Genomic DNA, 24,439 nt, shown 5'->3' on the forward strand with positions numbered 1-24,439 from the left:
ATTCATGTCAATCAAATTAGCACCCGGAAGTTCTTAGCCGTCTCTTCATTGGAAGGAACACGCAGCCAAGTCTAAGAAGGAACCAATAAGAGCAAAGGAGGTGTCGGTCTTCACGTTGCGGTTGGCTACAGCCCGACACTGGCCCCGCCTCTCACTGTTATGGAGGATCAGCTGGGACTTTGACAGTGCGGAATCATGGCAACCTTTATGGAGAGACTCGCTTTCCTTCCGAAAGTAGGTACAGTCACTGAAACGTAGTGTTTTTAAGATAAAATTATTTATCCGACCATGATTCTTTTACGATTAGAAAGTATACTTTGTCATTCTAACTCCGGGTTCGAAAGAAAACATAGCCGCACCTGGCAGGATGCGCTGTCGACGCAGGGGTAGACTGCAATTTTGTGTGCTTTTTACTTCTCCGAATTGAAACTACAGTTTAAGATCGGGAGTTGTTCCAGCTTCCAAGTAAATAACTCCTTCTAGTCGTAACCGACTTAAATTAGTACGTCAAAGGCTTTAACAGGTGTCTATCAGTATGCTTGGAGGATTCATATATTCCACTTGTTAATGACCGAAGATACTTTATGTTTGAAGCAGGGCTCGGCACCGAGAGCTGGCGAGGTGGTGCTCGCACCGCGTTTAAATATTTTAATCTGTGTATATGATTGCTATATATAATCTAAGCAAAACTTGAGTGATTAAATAGAACTATGGCATCATGGAAACGTTTTCTTTATTAACGATGGCTAAGTGTTGCCGTTTCCGCTAAAATCCTAAGAACTAGGCGAGTGGCTGTATTTGTGCCGATGTATATGTTTAAAAGGTATCTTTTAATTCCGGGGGGTTACTTAGAAGGCAATCAATGAGGTGATTCAACTGCAGGACTGTGTAGGTAAAGTTGGTTACCTTTGCTGAAAGAATAAAGACATTTTTCATTTTGAGTATTTTTGCGAGTGTCAGTACCTCTAGATTAAATCCTGGACTGCAGTCGTAAATTCCAAGTGGAAAGATTTTCAATCATCTTCAATTTTTCCTCCCTTAGGTGCCCACGCTGATGAAAGCCACTGCAGATGACGAAACTCCATGTCCTGGCTATCTTTTTGAGGAGATTGGAAGTATCCTTTGTCCACTGCCTCCGTAATCTTTAAGAACTCTTGACACATAGTCATCAATAACGTACGCCAGTAACATTAATGAGACTCAGTGAAAAGAGCAGTCAATCATGTCACTTTTAAAAAAATGTTATTAAATGTGAAAAATTACTGTAAAATACTCTATATGCCATCAATAAGTGCCTTTTAAAAAAAATCAGTATTTGTGTTGTAGTCATCACGTCACCAGTTATGTCTAACAAATAACTCATGAAAGATTTAGTATTATTTTCTTGTGATGCACAACTAACCTTTTACTTCTCTGAAAACCCACAGAAGGAACCTCCACTATGTTACCACATAGAACTGTATTGTAGTCCTTGGCAGGAGGTGCTCAGTGTGAACTAAGTGAACCAGTCAACGGGAGAGTTGTATCTTTTAACTTGAATGGAACCCCAGATTTTTCCCGTGAGTCTGTGGGCTGCAGCCAGTGTCTGCTGGAGTACCTGCTGGAACGGCTGCAGGTGGACTCCTGTCATGTTAAACTCAAGGTGAGAGGGGCAGCGGAGGGTCAGGGCTGCTCCCGTGCTCTGATGTCATGAAAGCAGGGCACCTGTCAACCGATGTGTTGCCTCTTCTATTCTTTTATCCGACTTATGTAGGCCAAGCACCAGATAGCCTTAGGTTACAACAATTTACAATTAGTTGTTTTCCTGACAGTGCTTAAGGGGACTTTAAGAACATAGAAGAACACAGAGGAATGTTCTTCCTCTGTGGTCCAGTTTTTAAAGCCTCGCATTGTGACTTGGAGAAGGACACGAGTGTGCTGGATGCAGGGTTGTTGCTGTGGCTGTCGAATGTGGCAGCTCGGAGAGCTCTGGAGCGCTCAAGAATGGTTACAGAAACGAAAGGCGAGAAACACAAATGCAAGAGAAGTGGCAAGAGCCACATAGCAGGATACTGCAGGGCTCTGTGTTGACATCCTTCTCCTCTGCCAGGTCCTCAAGATCCTTCTTCACCTCTGCAGCAGTGCCTCACCTCACCTTGTCACAGAGCTCCGCCGGAACATCACCTTTGTCCAGGAAGCCACTGGTAAGCCTCAGCCTGTCTGATGTTCAGCAGAACCCCTCATACCTATGCAAATTATCTGGAGTCTGGAGGGTAATCTGCTTTCACTGCAGCCCTCTATGAGCTTGCCAACTAAGATCATACTGTCCTTTATTATCAAATTATGAGATTTTGTATACAGGGATATGACAGTACACCAGAAGTCTTAAACCAAACCCTGGAGGGCCTAGTGTCTTCTTATTTTTGTTTCAGTCTGGCCAGTCACTTAGACGACATCATTGTTAATATCATTGTACCTGTGATACACCTCAGAACCTGGTTGGCGGTATTACAATTATGCAGTGAATTACTAATTATATGAACTACAGTGTGCAGTGAGTGGGACAAACAGCAGAAGATGCATGACTGGCAGCTGATTTTGAGAGCCCTGCTGCAGCCTGTATTTGTTGCTCTCTGCGCTGTGTGTACTGCCGGCTCAGTGTTGTGTGTCTGTCAGTTTTCAGCGGTCCTCCAGATCCCATCCATGGCAATGTTTTTTACCAGAGGGTGCGGATGGCAGCGCAGGTGAGTGCTTGCGTGTGTGTCCTCCTCCGCTATTGAAGATGTTTCAGCTGCAGCATTAAACAGAGTTTATTTATGAGCTAAAGGATTGTCCTGGTGGCATCACATTCAAAATAAACCGCACAACAGGAGCAGAAGCACTTAAAGCAGTTTCATAGCATCCACATCTAGTGCCATTTTGATCTTCTGATTCTCTCACACAGTTAATCTGTCTTGCTGTGTCTTACCCCGTCTGTCCATTTTCAGGAGTTGGCCAGTGTCTTGTTCGCTGATACAGTCTCTCCCCAACCCACCTTATCCCCCTGCAAAGCTGCTATGCCTAGTTTGGGTGAGTAGATGTCTGCATGTAGGTTTCTGCAGTATTCCGGCATATATGTCTGCCACTTACCTTAAAACCTGCAACACAGCTTTTCAGTGGGACAGAATTCAATCCTAAATAAGAGTTTGATTCAGATGATCTTACTGCTGAAAAGAGGAACGAAAAACGCCTTAGGAAGGAGAAAAAAAAACTCTAGGTGTCCAAGGTCAACTGGCTGCCCAACCCCTCTGGGCAAACTAATATTATACAATTAAAAAATGAATAAAGGGAAAAAATGAATAAAGGGTCACATGTTCCAATGTGATCTGCATGCAGAGTTAGCAGAGTAAACAAGTAGTATTTGTTGGAAAAACTGTCTCTAAATCGAGAGCAATATTTCTATTGGATTGAAAGACATGTATTCGCAAGGCTGCTTCTTTACAATGTAATAAGGCCACATCACATCATTGGGAGTTTTGCTGCCTTGTTTTGAATCTCAGAACATGGCGCTGGACATACCTGGAAATGTAGTCTATTTTGGGATGTAATTGGAGGTTTTACAAATTAATGTGTACATTTTACTTTTATTGTGGTTTAAAACGCACTCATCAGTGCAGATTCTTTCTAACCCTGAAATAGAAAAAGAGTGTTGCAGTTCCCCTTTAATAAAAATGCTCTGCTGATGTGGGAGTTAGTACGTAAAACAAGCTTTTATTACATAGAATGTTGAGTGTCCACCTGGGTTGTAATATAATAGCTTCTTTCCTTTTCAGGAATGGGCTCAGACTCGGGGCTGAGGTCTGGGGTGCAGGGCTTCGGATACAGTCCTGGAAGGCATGGCTCCAGTAAGTGTGCCCGGGGTTGTCGGCCCGTCTCCTTGCAGCCATATCACCCTGCAGCTCACAGCGGGCAGCCCACTGAAGCTCAGCAGGTGTGAGCCTGGTCAGTACATGGATGGGAGACCTCCTGGGAAAAACTTAAGGTTTCAGCTGGAAGAGCTGTTAGCGGGGCCAGCAGGGGGTCTGTGTGGGTCCTGATGCCCCAGTATTGTGACAGGGACACTATATTGTAAAAAGGTGCCGTCCTTCCGATGAGATGTAAAACCGAGGTCCTGACTCTCTGTGATCATGAAAAATCCCAGGGCGTTTCTTGAAAAGAGAAGTGGTGTTACCCCGGCATCCTGGCCAAATTTCCCATTGGCCTTTACCAATCATGGCCTCCTAATAATCCCCATCTCTGAATTGGCTTCATTACTCTGTTCTCCTCCCCACCGATATCTGATGTGTGGTGAGCGTTCTGGCGCACTATGGCTGCTGTCGCATCATCCAGGTGGGGCTGCACACTGGTGGTGGAGGTGATCCCCATTACCTGTAAAGCGCTTTGAGTGGAGTTTCCAGAAAAGCGCTATATAAGTGTAAGGAATTATTCAATTATTATGTGAGTGTGCCAGAGTACCTGTGTGCCCTTGGCAGGTGGAACTCTGCTGGACAGGATACAGAAGGCAGCGGAGGTGGTGGTCAGCGCCGTCCTGCCACCAACAGAACACAATGGCATCCGTCTCCATGAGAACAACTACCAGCCAGTGGTGGCGCCCTCTGCAGTAGTGGAGGTGGCAGTGCCAGCATGTCCCTGCAGTGTGTCTGTCCGTGGGGTTAGAGGTGAGGGGGCAGCCAGCCTGTCAGAATCTGTTTCCTGTTATTGGAAAGCAAAAAGTAAACTGAGGCAAAGCCATTTGCTTTACAAAAACAGCTGTTCAGGGACTGTCACTAAAGGACTTAGCTGTACAACAATACGACTTTGTAAACTAGCCCAAAGCCAGTGGTTTCATTCTTAATATAAATATCTAAAAATATTCTGACATCTTATTTGGAATATATGATTAGTATTTTTATGCTTTATGGTAATAAAGGGGATGTGTTTCAATTCAGAAAAGTAATAACCCTGGTGTGATGAGGCTGTTAAAAATCCAGTAACACTAACACACTATTACATTAACAACCAAGGTGCAAAATATTGAATGTGAATGTCTTATTTAAAGTATGTGTCTTGCAGGCAGACCATAATGAAAGTTGAAAATACAAACAAAGTCAAGCATATTTCTCTCACTAAATTGCTTCCTCTATAGAACCACTACATATGGATTCTAATCATAGTAGCCATATCACTCCATCTTCACTGGGGCACTTTAAGGGAGGGAATTAACTTGTAAATTCAACATTCTGCTTTGCTGAAATTAAAATTGGTGCCCAATTCCCGTGCACAGTAAATGTGTATCAGCTGTTCACTATAAAACCAGACCCACAATGGCACTTGCAGACAAATCAGCAGCAATTTCCAGCTGCTCACATGGTCTGATCATTGGAAGGATTAGTGAATGGCTGATCACTACTACAGGATTATTTGCTGCGCACTGCCATTAATAATAATTTTTGTATTTTGTATTGAGTTTGCAAATTATTTTTTCCAGTTTAAGGACAGTTCTAAAATTCAACTCCTTGTCAAAACGTGCCCTAGGAACCCAAAGGGTCACCCTAGCTATAATAAGATGGAACAGGTCTCTGGTATATCTTCTGAGCATGCTCAAACGATATTCTTACAGACGATGGGATATGAATGCCAGATGATTGCTTTTATGAACTATTAGCCCCCTCTCCTTCTGCATATCAGCACAGCGGTGTCCGGGCCAGCCTGGCGGGGGCTGGGAGGAGAGCGACAGTGGGCACAGTTCCCAGAATTCCTCTCAGGAGAAAGGAGATCCCAGCAGAGCCTCTCAGGGCAGCAGCAGCAGCAAGTCTGGGACTGATAGCCAATCAGGAGCCAGCAGGGAGAGCGGGGATCTGTCAGAACGGTATCTCTCATTGCAGTCAGACGCATGCCTTCAGATTGCCTTTGGGTGCATTCGGCACATCAGAAATTCAGATTTATTTTTGCACATGAAGGTTTGTAAGATCTGGAATATAGAACAGAGGCTCTATAAGACATGTAAGAGATACAATCTCTTTATTTTATAGACGTTAAAGCACACGCATCTCATGATAGTATTGACTTATCACTGACCTGGGCTTAAGTAGCTTAGTGTATATTTAGTGCATATTTTTTTAGAATCTGTTGAAAATTGATTTAGAATGCTTCGTAACCTTGTGTTGCCATTCGCTGGTGAGATCAGAACAGTGTTAAAGTGGATGATCTGTTGTCATGGCTGAGGCTGTTACGACACTGTGATGGGTGTCTTTTCAGGGTGGAGGTGATGCATTTGGGAGACTGTGCCCAGGAAATGATCCTTATCAACAGATTGACTGAGGGGTCAAAGGTCTTCCTATCCAGAGAGGAAACACAGCACTTTCTTAAAGAGTATGGTCCTCGCTGCGCACTCTCAATTTTGTTGTGTCTCTGGCTTTTGTTGTTTTGCTTTTGGTTACTACTGTTCCCGTGTTTGGTAATCCTGCTGCAGGTGTGCCACGCTGAACTGTGAAGCGGTGGTGGAGCTGCTCTGTGGAAAGCTGCAGGGCTGTACACAGACTGTCCAAATGGTACGTTGTTGTTTCTGGCCCATGACTTTCCTGCTCATTAGTTTCAGGTGTCCTCAAGACACCCGTAATTTGTCGCAGTGCACAAGCTCTATGCACTAGTTAAAGCTGCACAGATCATTAAGTGTCCAGACATTGTTCTGGTCAGTCTTCGTCTCCTATGCTATGTGTTCCCAGTCCTCATCCCAGTCTAAAAAAAAAACATAGTTAGAATTGTAAAGCTTCTACCAGAGGTTTCTACTTTGGTGCAACACTGAATAATAATAACATACCCAGCCATGTTGTTGAAGCCAATACCCTGACTTCAGTTGAGCTGGAAGAGATCTCTGGATCAGTAAGCTACAAACGTCTTAAAGACTTCCTCTCATTTGTAAAAGCTCTTTTTATTTCAAATATATGTGATGAAACTTGTGACTTTGAAGAACTGTGAAAGGCTGTATGTATATGAAAAACTTGAAGGGTGTAAAGAGGGGTGCAGTATGTCTGCCAACTGCCATTGGCCTATTTGCTTCACTCCAGGCCAGTTACAAAAGCTAGTAGTACGTGAACGTACAAATTGAATCACTTCGAAGGATAAATGAGAATTTTTTGTTGTTGTGAATCTATCTTTTTCTGTGTCCTTCCAGAGGGCTCTGTGTGCAGTGGCGTGTCTGATGTCATCTGACCTACTTTCACTGGACCATGTATTTGGGGTTACCCAGAAGCACTTGGTGCAGCTGAGCAATGGACCACCAGGGGCTGTGGCCAATAAGGCCACCAAGGTGAGCACTGGTTGGGCTAAGGGGTAAAGAAGCAGATCTTAAATCTCCCCTGTAACCCATAGCTTCAGATTTTCTAAGAGTTCCTGTATTTGAAGAGTACCACAAGTGACTGCTCTTCTGTGCACTTGCAGCTCCTCAGGCAGTTTGAGGCGCTGATGCATGGCCAGCAGGGGGCATCAAGGTGTGACGGCAGTGACTTCCCAGCAGTCACAGGCCCTGCACCCCTGCAGGACTCCTCCAAACTAATGGACACCCTATTTTTGCCAACATCACGTGGGGAGACCAACATAGAAAGGGCACCAGGGAGTCAAGATGTCACCCTCCAAGGTGAAATATCACCCCCCAGATACCAAAACAGCATCTCCTCAGTTTCTGACTCGGAATGGGATAGCCGTTGCACGCAGACAGAGGTACAACGATGTGGATCAGAACTTTTCCAACCCACTGTCAATATTGCCAAGGATGTTCTACCAGGTAGAGACCCAGAGCATTACCAAGACGGCCACTTGGGTGCATGTGCCTCTTCAGACAGCGGTGTGTCTGGGCAGGGAACGCCGGCAGGGGACAGTGTTTCTGAGCCTGCATCAGCTGTGGTGGAGGATCTTGATGATCTTCCCTCCAATAAGCTGTCTCTTTTTTCAGGCATGGAGCTTGTAAGAGGCAAGCCTTCATGCTTCCCCGACTCTTCCAGGACAGAAGCCACTCCTCCTGCTCTGTGCATAGTGCAGGATACCGACGCTCACAGGGCTGCAGAGCCTACGGCCTGCTTCACGGACAATACCATCACAGCCTCGCCGCCATCCGACTCCGAGCGCAGCCAGCACCTCTCGGCTTTCTCCTTTCTCAATGTGTAAAGACCAGGCCTGATGTCTACAGAGCAGAAGTAATCATGACAATAATAAGAACAGTGATTATTCATCCAGAGGGGGCTGCACATTGATGGTAGTGAAAGGGAGTCTATTACCTGTAAAGGGCTTTGAGCGCTATATAAGTGTAAGCAATTATTATTATTATACATGATTATAGAAATGCAGTGTAGGTTTTTGGATATGCCTATGAGAGGAGCAAGCATTCGTCATGTGGGATTGGACCTAGACTAGTCAGTGAGAGATTCCTATTCATCATGTGTTGCTAAAATGAACAGGAAATGAATTAGAGTGGGTCACCAATGCTTGGCTTTTTTCAGCTGATGGGTACTACTAAAGAAAGCCAGGACTTCAGTATTAACTGTCCTAAATCATTAACCTTAATACGTGCCAGCTAAGAGCAGTTGATAAGAATACCACAAATCTGCACTTGTTGGAGGAAGCCTCCAAAGCCTTTAACATGCAAAACACTTTCAGTCAAGTACTCACCGACTTGGTTGCCTTTCTATTTCAACTGCTATTTTTAAAGGGGAATAAAAATAATATGCCCCTTTTATTTTATTTTCCTGTATTATGCATTCTGTGTGTAGTGACGCCCTCTTTGCTTTTGTTACTTTACAAAGTTATTTATGATCCAAGATCCAGTTGGCTAAAATAAGTTGCACCATGTGAGTGTCATGAGAAGCCTTTCCCTCATGAGTGAATAGTGAAATATTGACAGTGCTATTTTCTTACTACTCATTTCTGATTTTTTTGCAGATCTATAAAAAAAAACATTTTTTACTGTAGTCAGAACATGTTATATTAAGAAAAGTTTAACAGTTCTGTGAGGATCGGTTAACTTGAGTTTCAGCTAATGAAAACCAATTTAAAAAATTGGTCAGAAAAGCCTCTACTGTGTTTTACGATATACCGTATATAGCGGTTTATAGTACTGAACCTATTAATCATGAATGAGGGAATTTTTATGTACTGCAATTCAGGGCTGTGTAGACTGGTTTCTGCATCCCGATAAGTGCCTTTGCTGCAAGGCAGAACATCATTTTACTTCCAATAGAACTGCTGCAGCAGCAAAGGATTCTTGTTCTAACACCTTATGTCACAGATGTTTTTTTTTTACATCTGCACACATAACATCCCATCTGAAAGGTGGTGCTATTCATGCAAATATGGTTTACCAATGCATGCACACTGAAAAAAGCATGGTATCTCTCCGTACCACAGACTTGCAGGACTCTTTTTTTGCAACCTTGAGGCTAGTGGTTTAGATCCAACGTATTAGGAAGTTATCAACTCAAGCATGTGCAATGCAGCGATGAACACTGAAAGCATCGCAGTAAACCAGCTAATGCACAATGTCTGCTTAGCCTGTTCTGAATGCTACATGATAATGATGTGCCCCATTTTTTATTCTACTATAGACACAAAAACAGTGGAATCATCTGGATCACCAGAACGGCTTCTCTACTGCATTCTCTGTAACACTGCTGTGTAAAAGTGATCACATCACATACAATGAACTGAGCAGAGGTTTCTTTGTGCCGAGTGTGAAGGTCTATGGTTATTTAACGTTTGCTCCTCCTGGATCACAGGAATACCTTGGGCTGTAATGCAAAACTGTGAAATTAAATTGCTAAAGCCATCAAATGCAGAACGGTTAGCAAGTGTGAAACTGGCTTACTGTGTACCCCAGCATGGTGTGCATGACCAGCTCTGAACATCACACAACTGCTATGCATGTTTCTACACACAGATCCCTGTGACATCTACGGCAAAGTTTAACCAAAAAGCGGGGATGTTCTCACCAACAAAGTTAAATGAAAAAGTTCTGATATCTTCACCAACTATAGATTGCATGCTCAAAGGCTAGCAGAGGACATTGTGCCCAACACACAAGCCCACTCAAATGGCACTTGAAATGGTTTGGGCTACAAGACTCAGCCTGCACTCTGAATAGTTTCAAATTGTAATTAAATATACACCGACCTACACCAACCATCTATTAAAAATGAAAAAAATAACGAACTCTTGCTTTGTGTACTACCTACAAGAAAAGCAAGACAAGATTAAAAATGAAACAACTGTTTATTTCAAATGTAAGAGATGGGTTAAAAAAAACTATCCAGAACTCAAATGTAGGCTAAAAGTTATTGTACATTTCTAAATACAAAACATTATAATCAAATGTTTTTCCATCTTCGCCATACAAAAAACAAAATTTGTGGGTAATATTTAATGGGAACAGTTCAAAAGGTAGCTGGCTGCCTCCTGTCACACTGCACATAAAATGGGAGCCAGGAAAGATGTTAATATTAAAGGGACAAGTGACTCAGTGGTCAGCCAGGTGGGGACTGAGCTCAATGAAGCCCCTGAAGTGTCCAACTCATTTGTTCACTCACCAGCTCTTCCAACCCATCATCCTTTCACAATGGCTATGGAGGAAGTCCCTGGGATATTTACCCACCTTCCTCCTCCAATACCTTGCAGGTTTTCCCCTCAAACACCAGGTCAAAAGGTTATATGTAAAACCTTTCTCCCCGGGAATGTGGAAAACAGGACAGGATAGCTAGTGGGCTCTGTAATGGCGGCACACACGGAGACAAGAGGGTGTTTTTAAACTCGCCCCTTGGCTACACAGTACATCATTACAGACTGAATGAACTCAGCCAAGTGCTAACCTGACTACTGCAGGGTTAAAAACAAGAACCTTTCTTGAGTGGTTTGATTTATAAAACTCTCTCTCCGATGCAGGCAAGTAGGTTTCTGCCAGGCAAAGGATTCATGGTCATTTAACCATTTAAGTAAACCTGCTACTTGTGGTTCATTGGCAAACTGAGAAACCCAACAAAGTATTGCAGTAACATAAGCGATGGTCACTACAAATTAATTTGCTTTAACCAGATACTATATTTCCTACCTAAATTCTGCTACACAAGAACTTAAACTGCTAAATTATTTTCTGTCACCCAAGCCCACTTTGTACTACTAAAACTGGAGACCATAGTTAGACAAATATTAAATTAGGTGCACAACTCTTGTCAGGTCAGCTTAATATGTGTGCCCTTGAAGAGGGTGCTGATGGGCTTGTCTTGCTGGGGGGAGAGGGGGGTCACTTACAGGACTTTGGTTTAACTTTAAAATCTCTTCAGAATGAGTCTGTCGAAGAAGGTGCTCTATATCTTAAATGGAAGTCACACAATGCGTCATGAATTTTGAATCAATATCTTAATTTATTGCTTCAGATGATTTATATTCTCCACCCTACGTTAAAGTGCAAACAATGGAGAGAAAATGTGAAATGGCGCTATAAGCAGATTTTTCACAGAGTCAGGGGTCCACATTTCTGCTAGTTTTTACATGGCAAAGAACACGAGTCTCACGTACTGCTTTCAATTCAGTGATTAAACCAATCCTATAGAATTATGTGAACAGCTCAGTACTCATTCTCTTTCACCAATACAACATAAATATTGTTAAAACAAAGTCACCAATAAGTGCCATCAAACCCCTTTAACTCACCGAGAGGGCCTGGCTTTAATGCAAATCAAAATGTAGCTTCTAAGTACACTAATACAAAGGACCAACTTGAGACATCCTTCGAAACACACTCCCTGACTCAAATCTCTTCTGCGTTATGAAAAAGACTCTTTTAGTTTGCAAATTCCAAGCAACTGTACAAGAAACATGAAAATAACCTCTTCCTACTGTGACCCAAAAGCCAAACAGCTGGTAATAACAGAGGACAGATGTCCAGAACCAGATGATTTGAATATGCCACTCAAACCTGGCAAGATACTTCACAGGCCCAGGGTCAGCTTCTCTTCTTTTCACTGCCTTTCTCCGTTCCTCCTATCAGTTTACTCACAACAGGAAAAATAAAGCTTAAATCAAAATATCCACTAAGCTAGGCTTTGTAAACAGCATGTAAACCAGCTTGGCCAACACAGAAGGAGGAAACATGTTTAATCATCAATGCAACCAATGCTATAGTTTTTGGAATATCCTCCATATCAAGAGATGGGCTACACAATGACAACCTGCCCATGGATGAGAGAAGAAAATAAATGTGTTGAAACATGATAAAGCAAGGTCCTTAACAAAAGGACAGGATCTTGTGCAAAGGCTGAATGCTCCATGTCCAGCGCCCCCTCCCTGGTGGCCAGGGGAGAAGCGTGAAGTCGCACGGTCTCCCCTCTCGGGAGGGGGTGGGCGCGGAGGGCGGCAGTCACGTGGCCCCCGGCTGCCCGCGGCTCTGCAGGCTGTGGAAGTGGGCCTCGCGGAGGATGCGGTTGATGCGCTGGTAGGAGCACTGGCTCAGGGACGCGGACTCCTCGGTGAGCTGCGCCGCGCTGGGGGGGCTGCAGGCGCCAGGGTGGTACCCTCCTGCCTCCGCAGACTGGCTGCTGCTCCCCGCCGCTCGCTCCGGGCTGCTGATGGCGCTGCAGTCACTGCTGGAGGACTGCGGAAAGAGGTGAACTGCTTATCCACCGGGCCAGCAGCGCTTACTGATCTCAGGCCTGCCTTTCCTTCGCCCTTGCCGACGCCGAGCAGAAAACCCAGCTGCTGGTGTCTCGCTGTCATTGTTTCACTGTCGGGTGTCATTTACAATGGTTTTTCAGGACTGCCACTTACTTAGATGTGCACTGGTGTACAGCCCTGGAACTGACTGCACCCAACAAGAGTTTAACCAAGATTAGGGAGAAATGAACACAGAAATCTAGACACTAGACATCTTACATGTGATCTCATACCATCTTCCACTTGCTCTCCACTTTCTGCCCCTGCTCTCTTTCAAGTCACTCCAATACTCAGACATACCTTATGACAGTGTGCTGCACATCTTTACAGGGGAAGCTGCACTTCAGAGCACAACAGCAGAGTCAGTTCAGGCTTAACTTAATAGCTCTTGGAGATCCTGCTTGAGATAGTAGCTGCCATGTATGTGGATTTACAATCAGTGGAATCTGGTACCCGAGTACCAAATAACATGTTGGGCCTGTGCAAGCAGCAGGAACAGTTTGAGGAGGAAATGACACGCAATTCCACAATGTTCTGTATCTGTATCAAGTATCTGCAGCCCTAACCCACCCCCTGCTTTTCCTCCACAGCACTTAATCTGAGGATCTTTTCAACCAGGGAGCACGTTGTCCCATGCCCCTCAAATCAACCACGCACTGCCTGCCACAGAGAGGGTCTGCTCAGGTGTAAGGGGAGCAGGTGTCCTCTCCTCTTACCTCCGAGTCCCAGGCATCACGACCCAGCTCAGGGAACAGGGGGTGGCCCGTGCCCCCCCTCTTGGCCTGGGGTAAAAGCTGGCTGTCATCATGCTCACAGCTCCGCCGCCGTTTCCTGTGGGGAACATGGCCATTTCAGAGAAGCACCGCGGTTGTCGCCAGTCTGTCACACTTACTGATTACTGGCCTAGAGCACATACCACCAACCGACCCCCCCCTCCCCCAGCTCAGTTTTGTAAAACAATTTGGGCCAGTTCTACCAAAATTATGGGTGGCAGTCGAGCCCTCAACCATCATCTTGATCATCTCGATCTGTCAGTTTACCTTCTTTGTTTCCTTCTACATAGCAGAAGGCATAAAAATCAGAATGACACTGCAGTTTGGGCAACTGTTTTGCAAGTCATGCAAACAGAATTTCTCAGTGACCAAGCATATGGGAGAGTTACCAACCACTTTCTTCACATAGGTTCACTTGGGAACATCAAAATGTGCACTCTGCTATGTTGCCATGCTATTCCTTCTTTCAGACCCCTCCACTAAAAATAGAAAACTTATTACATTTTAAAGAAACTAATTTCAAAAGAGGAACCCATATTTAATTCTTTAGCCAGAGAAGTCAACTGAGAATAAATTTTGTTTCACCTTCTTGGCCAAGAGCCTTATACTGCTGCAGCATAGAAAACAAGACAACGAAGAAAAGAACCAATTTATAATGTAAATAAGGCATGACCACATTAAGTGCAAGTACAAAGCCTGAATGATTTTAACATACAACTCAAAATACCTCATACAAAATGCCAGAATACCAGAATCTAATTGGCCAGATTTACTCTGAAAATTGATCCAGTCATTAGCTGTGGCAAACAGATGACTCGTGCCTAAAAACAGCACTTGCTCTTGGAAGGTTCAGTATGATACAATTATAACTGGGGTCAGAGATAACTGTGCAAGTAGTTACAGTATATGGATAGGAAGGACTGTTCTAAAAATGAACAAGCCATTTTCCAAGGCATTTGTCTAGAGGCACAGAAAGCCAATCAAAGAGTAAAGATTACAATGGAAGCTCAATATTCTCCTCAAGCAATCATTCTACTTGTTAATTTTAAGAATGTAAAGATCTCAGGCATCAACGTAAAGTCTGGGCAGTAACAACATAACCAGTCCGTAAATAACCAATTATATACCTCGTTAATACTATCCTACTACCCTGCAATTGAAACTATTTACATTAAAGCAAAAGCAGAGAATTCTGTAAGATACAAGTGGCTCATATAGCACCGTAAATGCATAAAATACATTTATGTACTTAGATTAACTATAATATTATTAATACACTCATCTATACTCAACATCCAGTATTCTCATACGAAGTATTTAGCTGAATCACAGTTTACACTCCACGACCTGTTTCATTCTAAGCAATTGAAAGTGCTGAAAATAATCTGGCGCACGTAGTTCAGTGAAACTCCTGTAACAACTGAACAACGATCTGCCTGCCTCCACGTAAACCGAGCACCTCATTTAAAACTATTCTGTTGTAAAAGCTATATCGCGCACATTAAATGAACAAAGTACCGGTAACATCTCGAAGTGGGATTTCTTCCAGTAATGACCCAAAACAGAAATCTACAGTAAAACAAACTCCACTCACCTGTTTTCCGACAACATCTAAAACACCACGGGACCAAGAGCTACTGTGAAAACACTTCCTCTTCGCGTCGCCTCTCTCTCTCTCAAGACCAGGGCTTGTCGGGGGACTTTATTTTTGGTTGGACTCTTTCGCCTTCTTAATTCGGTAAACGGACATAACTCACAAATATTCTCAGCCCTCCCAACTACATGCAAATACAACAACGGTCTATCTTCGGAACTGCAACCTGCTTGCGGCAATGCCCGAAGTCTTGAACGACGAGTATTCAAGCACTGTGTCTGTATATTAAGTAACACAGTGCATCGGCCGAGAGGTTAAATCTAGTTTTACAGGCCCACTTATGCACGAACCACGGCTGTTTGGTTTCTCTTTCTGGAGAGGGAAACAAGAAGCAATTTTCTGTTAAAAGACAGTGGCATGAAGACTGAACGGAAGAACCCCCCCTCGTATTACAAGCCAGCCAGCCTGAGTTGTTTAAGTCTTAACTACGGGCTACAGCAAGTCCTCTAAACTCACGTCGTACATTTCTTAGATGGTAAAAATCTTAAAGATCAATACTAAGAAAAAAAATCCCTCCGTCTCAGGTCTATCTACCCCCCTACAAACACAACGACGATTCCTCACAGTCTCTACCCCTGTCGCCCCCGGCTTCAATCTAATTCTCCCCCACCCGGCGCTATCTCATCGATTCTTTTAACATAAAATCAAGATTAAGCTACGTCAAAACATTCTTTTAGCTTAGACACTTCATATCGTTAACGTAAATGATCTGCTTATCGTGAGAATCGCACCGGTTCCACCACCCAGCTCTCCCTCTCCAGCCTCAGTAGGTAGAGCTCCCCAGCTGTTTACATGACATTGCGCCTGCGCAATAAAGCCGGGCAGGTCACTGCAAACCGCTCAGGCAGGAAAAGGCCACCTATATCCTGGATCGCAAATGTCGGTAGGGCTCCCCCCAAAACGTCGTCAGCAACGACATAAATGTGTTTACTTTAAGCTTCAAAACAGAATTGGTATTACTCTTGGTTCAATACTGTGGCGCAGTATAATTCATTTTCCGAAATACAGGCATTTGCGTAAGCTACCTATATTAAGGGCCTTTGCTTGCTACTTGTGTTTTTTTTTGTCAGATACTTTTGTACAGTACGTATAAGGATGAAACATACTAAGCGCCTAACAGAGTTTAAATATTGCGTGGCTATTTATTGACTATTATTTATTTAGCGACCGAAAGCTACAATGATTATCGTGGTACTGTTTGGTAACATTTCTGAGAAAGTATCAAATTATAAAACGTAATTTTTCCGTTAATAAGTAACGCACAAAATATTTAACATCAAGTCTCACCGCAGTTTCATGCTCTCGGAGTACAAACAGCTGGAAATTCAGGCGACGTCAACCACTCCACCAACGGCCTATGCGCGATATTTTCTAAGCGTCTCTTCTGATTGGCTAGGTCACGAAGCCCGACGACGATTTAAGGAGACATGAGCTCGGGTGAGTTTTTTTTTAATCTTGAGTAACTTGGCGTTAACTTGTTACGCTACGTTGACATCACAGCTGGTTTTGAATTTTCCAAACCAATCAACGTTCTATCACAATGCGTGTACCCCTTATTCCAAACATTGACGCCCCCTGTATGAAAGTTTGTCTGGTGTGGGTGTCTCTGTCTCCGCTAGTTTTTGTTCCAGCTGACCTGTTAACGGATCTGCTTCTTGTTTAGACTTTTGTTTTTCTGTTTCTGCAATTGGTACGCCCTTAACTCCATTAATACCGCTTCTCCATAGCTCTCTTTGTCCCGGCTATTATTTTACATCCTCAAATACACCTGTATAAAAGCGGAATTTGTCTGTCTCTGATGTGCAAATAGAACTACCTGGAGCACACTCAGCACAGGCTGGGGTTTTGCACTCTGCTACTGTTTGTGTAGAAAGCAAGAGGAATTTTCCAAGCTCTCAGTCAATCAGAGTGTGGCTTGATATGTACTAGTTCAGGTGGGCAGCTGCGTCAGCATGCATAGGCTGCAAAGGAACAAGTGATAGGTTTATTCCATGCTGAAAAGAGAAGAAAGAAAACAACATTTTGGCCGTGTGGCCTTCTTCAGGTGCTCACCGAAACGTTGTGTTTTCTGTCTTCTTTTTTCAGCATGGAATAAACCTATCACTTGTTCCTTTGATATGTACTATATGTTTACTGTATGGCCAATGCCATTTGTAATCGTTCTGCCAGTTCACTTTGTGTTCAGTGATTTGCTGTGATCTCACCTGATCTGGATTAATGTAAGAGATAAGATCACTTTATTGGCCATATGCAATTTCATGTTTTAGGAATTTGTCTTTTCGCATTCCCCAACTTGCTCTCCATGAGACACACAGACGGGGAGAGAAGCTTGGGGTCAGAGTGCAGGGTCAGCCATTTATACGATGCCCCTGGAGCAGTTGGTTAAGGGCCTTGCTCAGGGGCCCAATGGAGTAGGATTCCTGTGCCAGCCGTAGGATTTGAACCAGCAACCTTCCTGCCACAGCTGCAGATCCTTAGCCACAGAGCCCCCACACAAGTACCACACAGATCTGTCATATTGTAATTCAGCACTCCACTTGCCAGGTAAAACATTGAAATAGAGATAAATAAGTCTACGTAAAGGTAGTACAGCCTCTTTCTGTGGTCTTTATTTTAATGTGCAGTTGACCTGGATTTACTTGCTTGTGAAACAATGAAGTAAAAGAATGAGACAGAAAAGTAAAACATGGACATGTCTTTAAAAATGGTTTTGAAAGTTTTTTTTTTCTTCATCAGACAATAGATCTGGTTTAGGTTCTCTTGGGATGGAGGAGTGTCCGTTTTGTGGCAGGCCTTTCAAGAGGCTAAAATCACACCTTCCTCATTGCAAAATGGCTCCTGTCACCAGTGGAACGAAAAGCCACAAAGCATTATTATTCCTCAAGACCAGTGCACCTCCGGAGAAACAGACTACAGCAGCCAAGACAAAGAAGAAGAAGGTCACCATGGATACAGAGACTTCAAAAAAAGGCCCTACAAATAAAAATGACATATCTCAAGACGTGGGTGAAAACAAAGTGGATCTGCAGTGGAAGAGATCCAGTGTTGAGCACCAGGCTGTGAAGAAGCAGGTTTTGTCCCCTTCAAAAAACAGAGTAAAGAAAAGTATTTCTGTCTCTCACCATCAGCCCAGACCTGCAGAGCCAGGAAGCAGTTCAGTTTCCATTCAGAAGGATTCTGGCACGTGTAGTGTAGGAGTCCCCGAGGCACAGAGGCAGGGTACTCCCAAAGCCAACTGCCCCAGGACAAAGCAGGACCACAGCTTGTCTTTGAAATCTCCCATCGATACTCCTGCGTGGCAGGAGACATCTCAAGGCCAGTGTACGGCATCTGTCAGTGCAAGCAAGAGTGGGACAGAAGCGACGCCGAGTGATGGAAGAAATTACAGGAAAACGGATGTTTGGGAGCACATCCAATACAGCTTGGTGAGCGAGAAAGGTTCAGTTGCATGTTACCAAAGCAATATGAGAACAAAGGGATATAGTGGCGCATCGGGCGGTGTGGAAGAAAACCACCACTTGACCAAGATAATGGAGAATTTCAGCGTCAAGACCTATAAACTTGCATGCATCAATGGAGCCAGTGAAAGAGCTCTCACAGACGGGAATCGTGGCAGTAGAGTAGCGAGCGCATCATGGCTAGATGGGCCAAAGCCTGCAGGCTGCACCGCTGGCAGAGCTGCACGCGAGAGTGGAGATCTCCGGGGAGCCCCTCGGCCTGCGCCTCGTGCTCCAGGGGCCGTGGCCATGAAGCCCGTCACCGTCGCGGCTCCTGACCGGCCCGCCGCACCGAGAGGCCTGGAGTGGTTCGCAGAGCTGGGCCCGGGGTATCGGGCCATCGGGTTCTCCATGCTCCCTCTGCAGCCCCTCCCTGGGCTCGCGAACAACAGGACAGGCCAGCGCCCAGGGCCAGTGGGAACAGGTACAGAACTATCGACATGGCTGAGATGAGTAATCTCTGCATGAGTACTCGTTATCTGGATATTATCCATCCATCAGTATTGGATTGGAAGCGTATGGACTCACAGGAACACTTAAAACCATACCAAAAAGAATCTCTGTAAAACATGTGTCAGCACAGCCATCCTGCACTTTGAGATGAATTCTCCATGTTAAGTTTTAACCTTACTGAAAAGCTTTAAACCAGAGTATAAAATAAGTTGAAGAGATTGCTTCACCTCTGTTTGCTTTGCAGATGCAGCCTGATAGAATTAGAATGTCTGATGCAAACAGTCCCATTGTAAAAAGGAGTAGAGAAGAACACTATGTAACTAGAAGTCAATTTGACAGAACCTGGATAATGCAAAGTCCTGTGCCTGTGATCTGAAGCCAAAGGGTATTACAAGCCTGAAGGATCAAAACCCAAGCTTAGTGAGGCTAATTGGAAATGGGAAATGTAAATGTTTGCTTGAACTAGGACCGTTATTAAACCCCCAGTTTGTGTCAGCAGGTCTTGCTGCTCTGCTGAGTGGGATAGTGGTTCTGTTCCAGGCTAGGTCAGCAATGGCCACATCATTGTCCCAGTGGCATTGTTTTGGCTGTGCATGTGGTCCCCAGTCTGGGTCACTGAGGTGGTGGTGGAGCTACAGTGCTCGGATCAGTGCCTGCTGTGTGCAGCGCAGGGCAGGCTGCTGACGCGCAGTGTTTGTGTGTGTGTGTGTGTGCAGGTCCTCCGACACAGTTTCCCGTAGCTCTGGCGCAGCGCAGACTGATGGAGGTGCAGCTGGGGGAGCTGCCTGCCTGGCTGGCCATGGGCACAATGACACCCTGGGTGGGGATGGCAGCTCTGCGCCGAGGTCAGCAGAATCCATTGTTGTCTTACCTGGTCTCAACTCCAGCAGGTTGCAGGTCTTTATCCGTTGAAGAGTGTAGGCTCCCTGTCGAGACCTGCATGGCTGTGGCTCTCCAGGAGCAGGAGTGATCGGAGAGAGTGCACCAATCCAGCAGGCTCAAGTGAAAGAACAGAGCAGATGTCCGCAGGGAGCAGTGGGCTGATAAGAAAAAAGGGATGTGAAAAACACTGGGGTCACTCAAGCCTTTTCTACTTGTAGAGTTCCTGCAGCTCCTTTTGAGGTTTTAGTGAAATCTTTAATTAGAGCATAGCGTCTCAGTCCTGGTCCTGAAAGAGCCCTGTGTTAGCCTGTTTTTTTTGCTCAAGCTGACTCCTAATTACCAAAACTAATTGATCCCTTTAAATGAAACACTTGCTTCAGCAGAGCTTTTTAACCTCATTCTGTACCCTGTCCTTGATTAAAAAAACAAAATGCTCAGCTGCAGGCAAGTTTTTTTCAAGAGATTTAGTGCGCACAAACCTGTTATTTTAGTTTTGATAATAATAATTGCTTACACTTATATAGCGCGTTTCTGGACACTCCACACAAAGTGCTTTACAGGTAATGGGGATCCCCTCCACCACCACCAGTGTGCAGCATCCACCTGGATGTGCTTATTATGTTGCTGCTCCTTTATTTCTGCCTGAGTAGCTCTTAATAAGTGATCAATTATCTTACAATGCTTTCTTTCAAAAAGGGAGATCTGTTAACACTGAAAATGGTACCGTGAAAACGCTGATGACAAACCCAATCCATAGTAAAGAGATGTGAAACTCCTAAATTCAATGTCTTGACAATTGGAGGTCGGTTGTCCTCCAAGATCAAGACCTGAAAACCAGACGACAGGGGAATCAGGACCAGGGCTGGGTCTGCATCTTGGATTCTTTTGCAAGATTGCATCATAATCGTTTAAAAGTTTAAATGAGGAAGATCCCAGGGGAAAATGGCATTTTCCAGGAAGATCCTGGGAATAAAGAAGGCTCCAACAGTGAGATTTGGGAGGATCACCTGCTGAGATTGCGATCTTCTGTGCGCGCATATTTCCAGTGTCACCAATTCAGTGCTTGGCATCTCATCCGTCCTTCAGATGAGACGTAAAACCGAGGTCCTGACTCTCTGTGGTCATTAAAAATGCCAGGGTGATTCTCGAAAAGAGTAGGGGTGTAACCCCGGCGTCCTGGCCAAATTTCCCATTGGCCTTTACCACTCATGGCCTCCTAATAATCCCCATCTCTGAACTGGCTTCATCACTCCGCTCTCCTCCCCACTGAAAGCTGATGTGTGGTGACCGTTCTGGCGCACAATGGCTGCCGTTGCATCATCCAGGTGGATGCTGCACATTGGTGGTGGTGGAGGGGACCTCCATTACCTGTAAAGAGCTTTGAGTGGAGTGTCCAGAAAAGCGCTATATAAGTGTAAGCAATTATTATTATTATAATTATTGTGTATTGTTGTTCTTGCAGGCTGGCAGAGGTACTACAGCAAGTTTATTGATGTGAGGAAAGGTGGAGCTGGGGGCTTGACCATGCTGCTGGCTGCCTACTGTGTCCTTAGCTACAGCTGGAATTACCCACACCTCAGTGAGTAGAGCTCCCTTCTGTGAATGGCATCAGCTGCCTCATGTACATCACACACTGACACGTTCATTATTTTCTACTGCTGAAAACTTATTACCCAGGGGTCCACCTTCTTTTTTATTGAAGTATTTGAATAGTTCAGCCCAAACCCTAACTGAGATGAAGGCGAGGCATGGTTGGGATTAATTGCTTTGTTGGCTGAACCCGCCTGGCTGCTGTTGTTTTTTTGGGCCTCCCTGTCATCATGTCATTTCAGAGCAGCAGCGCTGGAGGAAGTATCACTGAAGACCGGGACACTCCGGCAGCCCTGACTGGAGGGACACACTGCACAAGCAGGCATACAGCCTGTCTAACTGCTTCGTGTTCCATGTGAGCACCGGACTCAGACCTGGATACTGGACTGGACTGAACTGGACCAGATTCACCTTGTTTTCTAGGTTGAAATAGCTGGCAAAATCAAATACTCCTCAGGCCCCCTCCAGAATCAGGAGTACTTCACCTGCTGAGTGCAGTAGCTGGAAGCTTATATACGCTGGATGTCTTTACATTGAGAAGGCCTTACTTTTTTAACATAGGGTAGGCTTGCACTTCCTTTACCTGTAAGTTATAGTCACTAAGTGTGAGATTTTGCAAGGTCTCCTGTTTTTTGCATGAGCTAGAATTGTGAGAAATTACATTTTTTTAACAAGTGCTAATCATGTATTTATAATACTGATCTATTTATCTGCTGTAGAGTATATTTATTACAGTCATGCCCCATTGAATGTGGGTCCGTTTATCTGCTCAGGTCTGAAGTGTGTGCTTCCCATTCTCTGGAAAAAAAGCAAGCGTTATTTTCCAAGTGGTCACCAGAGGGCGGTCTAGTAACTTGCATCACTCGTCTAATTGAAAAGTATTTTACAAATCTGCTTAAGAGCATTCTGATACACCTAATGTGCTAACACACAAACTTCATTTTATAAAAGCAAAAACAACTTTCAATTAAATGTAACTATTTTACATAATGATTTCATAAAATCATATTTGAAGCAATTCCATCTGTCCTCTTTAGGAAGATATACATTGACATTTTGTTAGTAAGTTTCAAGTCACCTTGTTCAAGATTAAAAAGGTATTGCAAATTGCCCAGAAGACCTTGTATGAGTATTCAAAATCCTCAGAACACTTACAAAGTCAACCTAGCCACCTTCAGAATTACAGAGAATGGCATTCTACTGAGAATAAAGACAACACATTGAACAATCTCAAGGACACAGATGTTTAAACTTCACTCAAGTAATATGAATAGCTAAACAGAGACATTGCAAATACAGGACTGCTGTTCAAAAGTAAAACCAAAAGGGTGATCTGTAATGATTCCAAAGTCATCTGTAGCTCTTTTTTGTTTTTATATGTACATCCTTTTCCACTTCCCTATAATGTACATATTATGTAGCTGGATAAAAGTATCTTGTAATTTAACTGACTGGCCAGTTCTGATATTAAGGCAGTTTTTAAAACTAACACTAGAAATTATGCAGACAATGTTACTTGTAGCATTTGCGTGCTCACATTGGCGTGAGAAAGTTGTGATACAATTTGGATTTTACTCAAATCCATTAGGGCTATTCAAACTTAACATATAATGAAAGAGTAGCAGCTCCTTAAAGTCCAAATCAGAAGTACAGAAGTAATTATTTTTTTTTGCATCACATACCTATAACAGCCCATGTTCAAAATTAATCATCTTCCTATTTCCTTTTAAATTGGGCTCTGCTAAACGATAAGAGTCTATTAAATACTGATAAAATCCAATCAGTAATACATAAATAATATCATGGGCTTTGTGAACCAACCCTTCATTATAGTAATTGATTTATATAACATCTTTTATCCAAATTGATCTGAAATGGATTCACACATAGTAGGGACCCACTTCATCTCCCCACTGAAGTGCACCCCTCACCTGGGGGGGTGTGTGAGACGCCTGGCCTTCACCTGACAGGTGAACAAGTTAAGTGAGAAATTGATTCACTGAATTAAGTGGGGACTTCAGGTACAGACCGTGCTCAGATCATTACTGGATTCTGACAAAGTCACTTAGCCTGTTCCAGCAATCAGGAAGTAAGACACACACCCCCTCGAACCGTAGGAACGGGCTACAGGCATGTGGAGCCCAAGTGAGAGGTTAGACAGAGGAAAAAAAGAGACCCTCACAAAAAAACAGTCTCTTATCCCACCTCACAGGGCGATGTGGACAGGACTGACACAGAGTTGTAGGGGGACAGTGACCCTTTTGTAGTAATTTGTGCATTGTAAAAAAAAAATATTGCTCTTTAAATCTGAATCCATTATTATTACTAGTGGGAGAATGTATCGCCTGTCAGATGAACAGGCAAGACAGCTCAGTACCTTTCAGGAGAGCAAAGTTAAAAAAAATCTTAAAAACAGGACCTTCTCCGCTTTTCACTGCAAATTGGCAAGACGGTGTTGGAACTGCAGGGCTGAAAAACAAACGCCGTGTGTATCCATCCTAATGGAGCATGACAGTATTGGGTGCCTTGTCAAAAAGTTAAAGGATGATGTAGCTGCGATGGAAAGCTTTCTCCTCCGCAGGCCTGGGCGCACATCCAGCTGGGTCAGCAGCAAATGCAATCTGGCAGTGCTGTGAGCTAAGACACCATTAGGAATTAGTCTGCACCACACAAAGTATTAAAGAGCTCGGTTGCACTGGACAGCTAATACAGAAGCAATGGAACACATTCTGAGAAGTGCTTGAATATATTAAAAAGCTTCGGGTGCAACAGCGTTTCAACACGTTTTTTCTTATAGACAGGCTATAACGCACAGACATGCTTTTTTCATTTCCCACTGAGGCCCTCGGCTCGCTAGCGGCTGAGTCATTTACTCGAAGTTAATTAGGTCCCGTAATTTC

At 44.0% G+C, this 24,439-nt stretch overlaps 3 protein-coding genes across 15 annotated transcripts; 2 read left to right on the forward strand and 1 right to left on the reverse strand.

The window, feature by feature from the left end:
- The first annotated feature begins 145 nt into the window (after positions 1-145).
- tepsin (TEPSIN adaptor related protein complex 4 accessory protein) lies at positions 146-9,832 on the forward strand. Of its 4 annotated transcripts, none has more exons than XM_015356371.2 (13): positions 148-234; positions 1,043-1,115; positions 1,551-1,642; positions 2,090-2,183; positions 2,656-2,723; positions 2,967-3,048; positions 3,792-3,863; positions 4,491-4,676; positions 5,686-5,866; positions 6,256-6,369; positions 6,470-6,548; positions 7,172-7,306; positions 7,438-9,832. In XM_015356371.2, the coding sequence occupies exons 1-13, from the start codon at positions 196-198 to the stop codon at positions 8,158-8,160; spliced, it is 1,938 nt and encodes a 645-aa protein (XP_015211857.2). In that variant the 5' UTR covers positions 148-195; the 3' UTR covers positions 8,161-9,832. The 4 variants fall into 4 exon arrangements, with proteins under 4 accessions (XP_015211860.2, XP_015211857.2, XP_015211863.2 ...); XM_015356373.2 differs by lacking the exon at positions 148-234 and adding an exon at positions 313-465; XM_015356374.2 differs by lacking the exon at positions 2,656-2,723 and having other exon boundaries at positions 146-234.
- A 406-nt stretch (positions 9,833-10,238) lies between these two features.
- Positions 10,239-16,496, reverse strand: si:dkey-21c1.1 (protein FAM104A-like). Of its 3 annotated transcripts, none has more exons than XM_069194560.1 (4): positions 16,405-16,493; positions 15,058-15,429; positions 13,407-13,521; positions 10,239-12,631 (listed from the first exon to the last, which is right to left on the reverse strand). In XM_069194560.1, exons 2-4 carry the CDS (start codon positions 15,072-15,074, stop codon positions 12,398-12,400), a joined length of 366 nt encoding a protein of 121 aa, XP_069050661.1. In that variant the 5' UTR covers positions 15,075-15,429; positions 16,405-16,493; the 3' UTR covers positions 10,239-12,397. The 3 variants fall into 3 exon arrangements, with proteins under 3 accessions (XP_069050661.1, XP_015211869.1, XP_015211870.1); XM_015356383.2 differs by lacking the exon at positions 16,405-16,493 and adding an exon at positions 15,849-15,948; XM_015356384.2 differs by lacking the exon at positions 15,058-15,429 and having other exon boundaries at positions 16,405-16,496.
- si:dkey-21c1.4 (ATP synthase subunit f, mitochondrial) lies at positions 15,935-22,305 on the forward strand. 8 transcript variants are annotated; one of them, XM_069194557.1, is made up of 6 exons: positions 15,935-16,000; positions 16,514-16,554; positions 17,854-19,038; positions 19,784-19,912; positions 21,412-21,528; positions 21,787-22,305. In XM_069194557.1, exons 2-6 carry the CDS (start codon positions 16,545-16,547, stop codon positions 21,834-21,836), a joined length of 1,491 nt encoding a protein of 496 aa, XP_069050658.1. In that variant the 5' UTR covers positions 15,935-16,000; positions 16,514-16,544; the 3' UTR covers positions 21,837-22,305. The 8 variants fall into 8 exon arrangements, 5 of the variants coding, with proteins under 5 accessions (XP_069050658.1, XP_069050660.1, XP_015211864.2 ...); XM_069194559.1 differs by lacking the exon at positions 17,854-19,038; XM_015356378.2 differs by lacking the exon at positions 15,935-16,000 and having other exon boundaries at positions 16,465-16,554; positions 21,782-22,305.
- The last annotated feature ends 2,134 nt before the right edge of the window (positions 22,306-24,439 follow it).

This window comes from Lepisosteus oculatus, chromosome 9, assembly GCF_040954835.1.
Source record: "Lepisosteus oculatus isolate fLepOcu1 chromosome 9, fLepOcu1.hap2, whole genome shotgun sequence".
Taxonomy (NCBI): domain Eukaryota; kingdom Metazoa; phylum Chordata; class Actinopteri; order Semionotiformes; family Lepisosteidae; genus Lepisosteus; species Lepisosteus oculatus.

Excerpts from the sequence above, each read along its gene's own strand:
- si:dkey-21c1.1 (XM_069194560.1), bottom strand. Across the intron at positions 12,632-13,406 it reads GTGATGCCTGGGACTCGGAG|TCCTCCAGCAGTGACTGCAG; the intron begins GTAAGAGGAGAG and ends CTCTTTCCGCAG.
- si:dkey-21c1.4 (XM_069194557.1), top strand. Across the intron at positions 19,039-19,783 it reads CCCAGGGCCAGTGGGAACAG|GTCCTCCGACACAGTTTCCC; the intron begins GTACAGAACTAT and ends GTGTGTGTGCAG. Across the intron at positions 19,913-21,411 it reads GATGGCAGCTCTGCGCCGAG|GCTGGCAGAGGTACTACAGC; the intron begins GTCAGCAGAATC and ends TTGTTCTTGCAG.
- tepsin (XM_015356371.2), top strand. The coding sequence starts at position 196 with ATGGCAACCTTTATGGAGAGACTCGCTTTCCTTCCGAAA. Across the intron at positions 1,643-2,089 it reads CCTGTCATGTTAAACTCAAG|GTCCTCAAGATCCTTCTTCA; the intron begins GTGAGAGGGGCA and ends CTCCTCTGCCAG. Across the intron at positions 4,677-5,685 it reads GTCTGTCCGTGGGGTTAGAG|CACAGCGGTGTCCGGGCCAG; the intron begins GTGAGGGGGCAG and ends TCTGCATATCAG.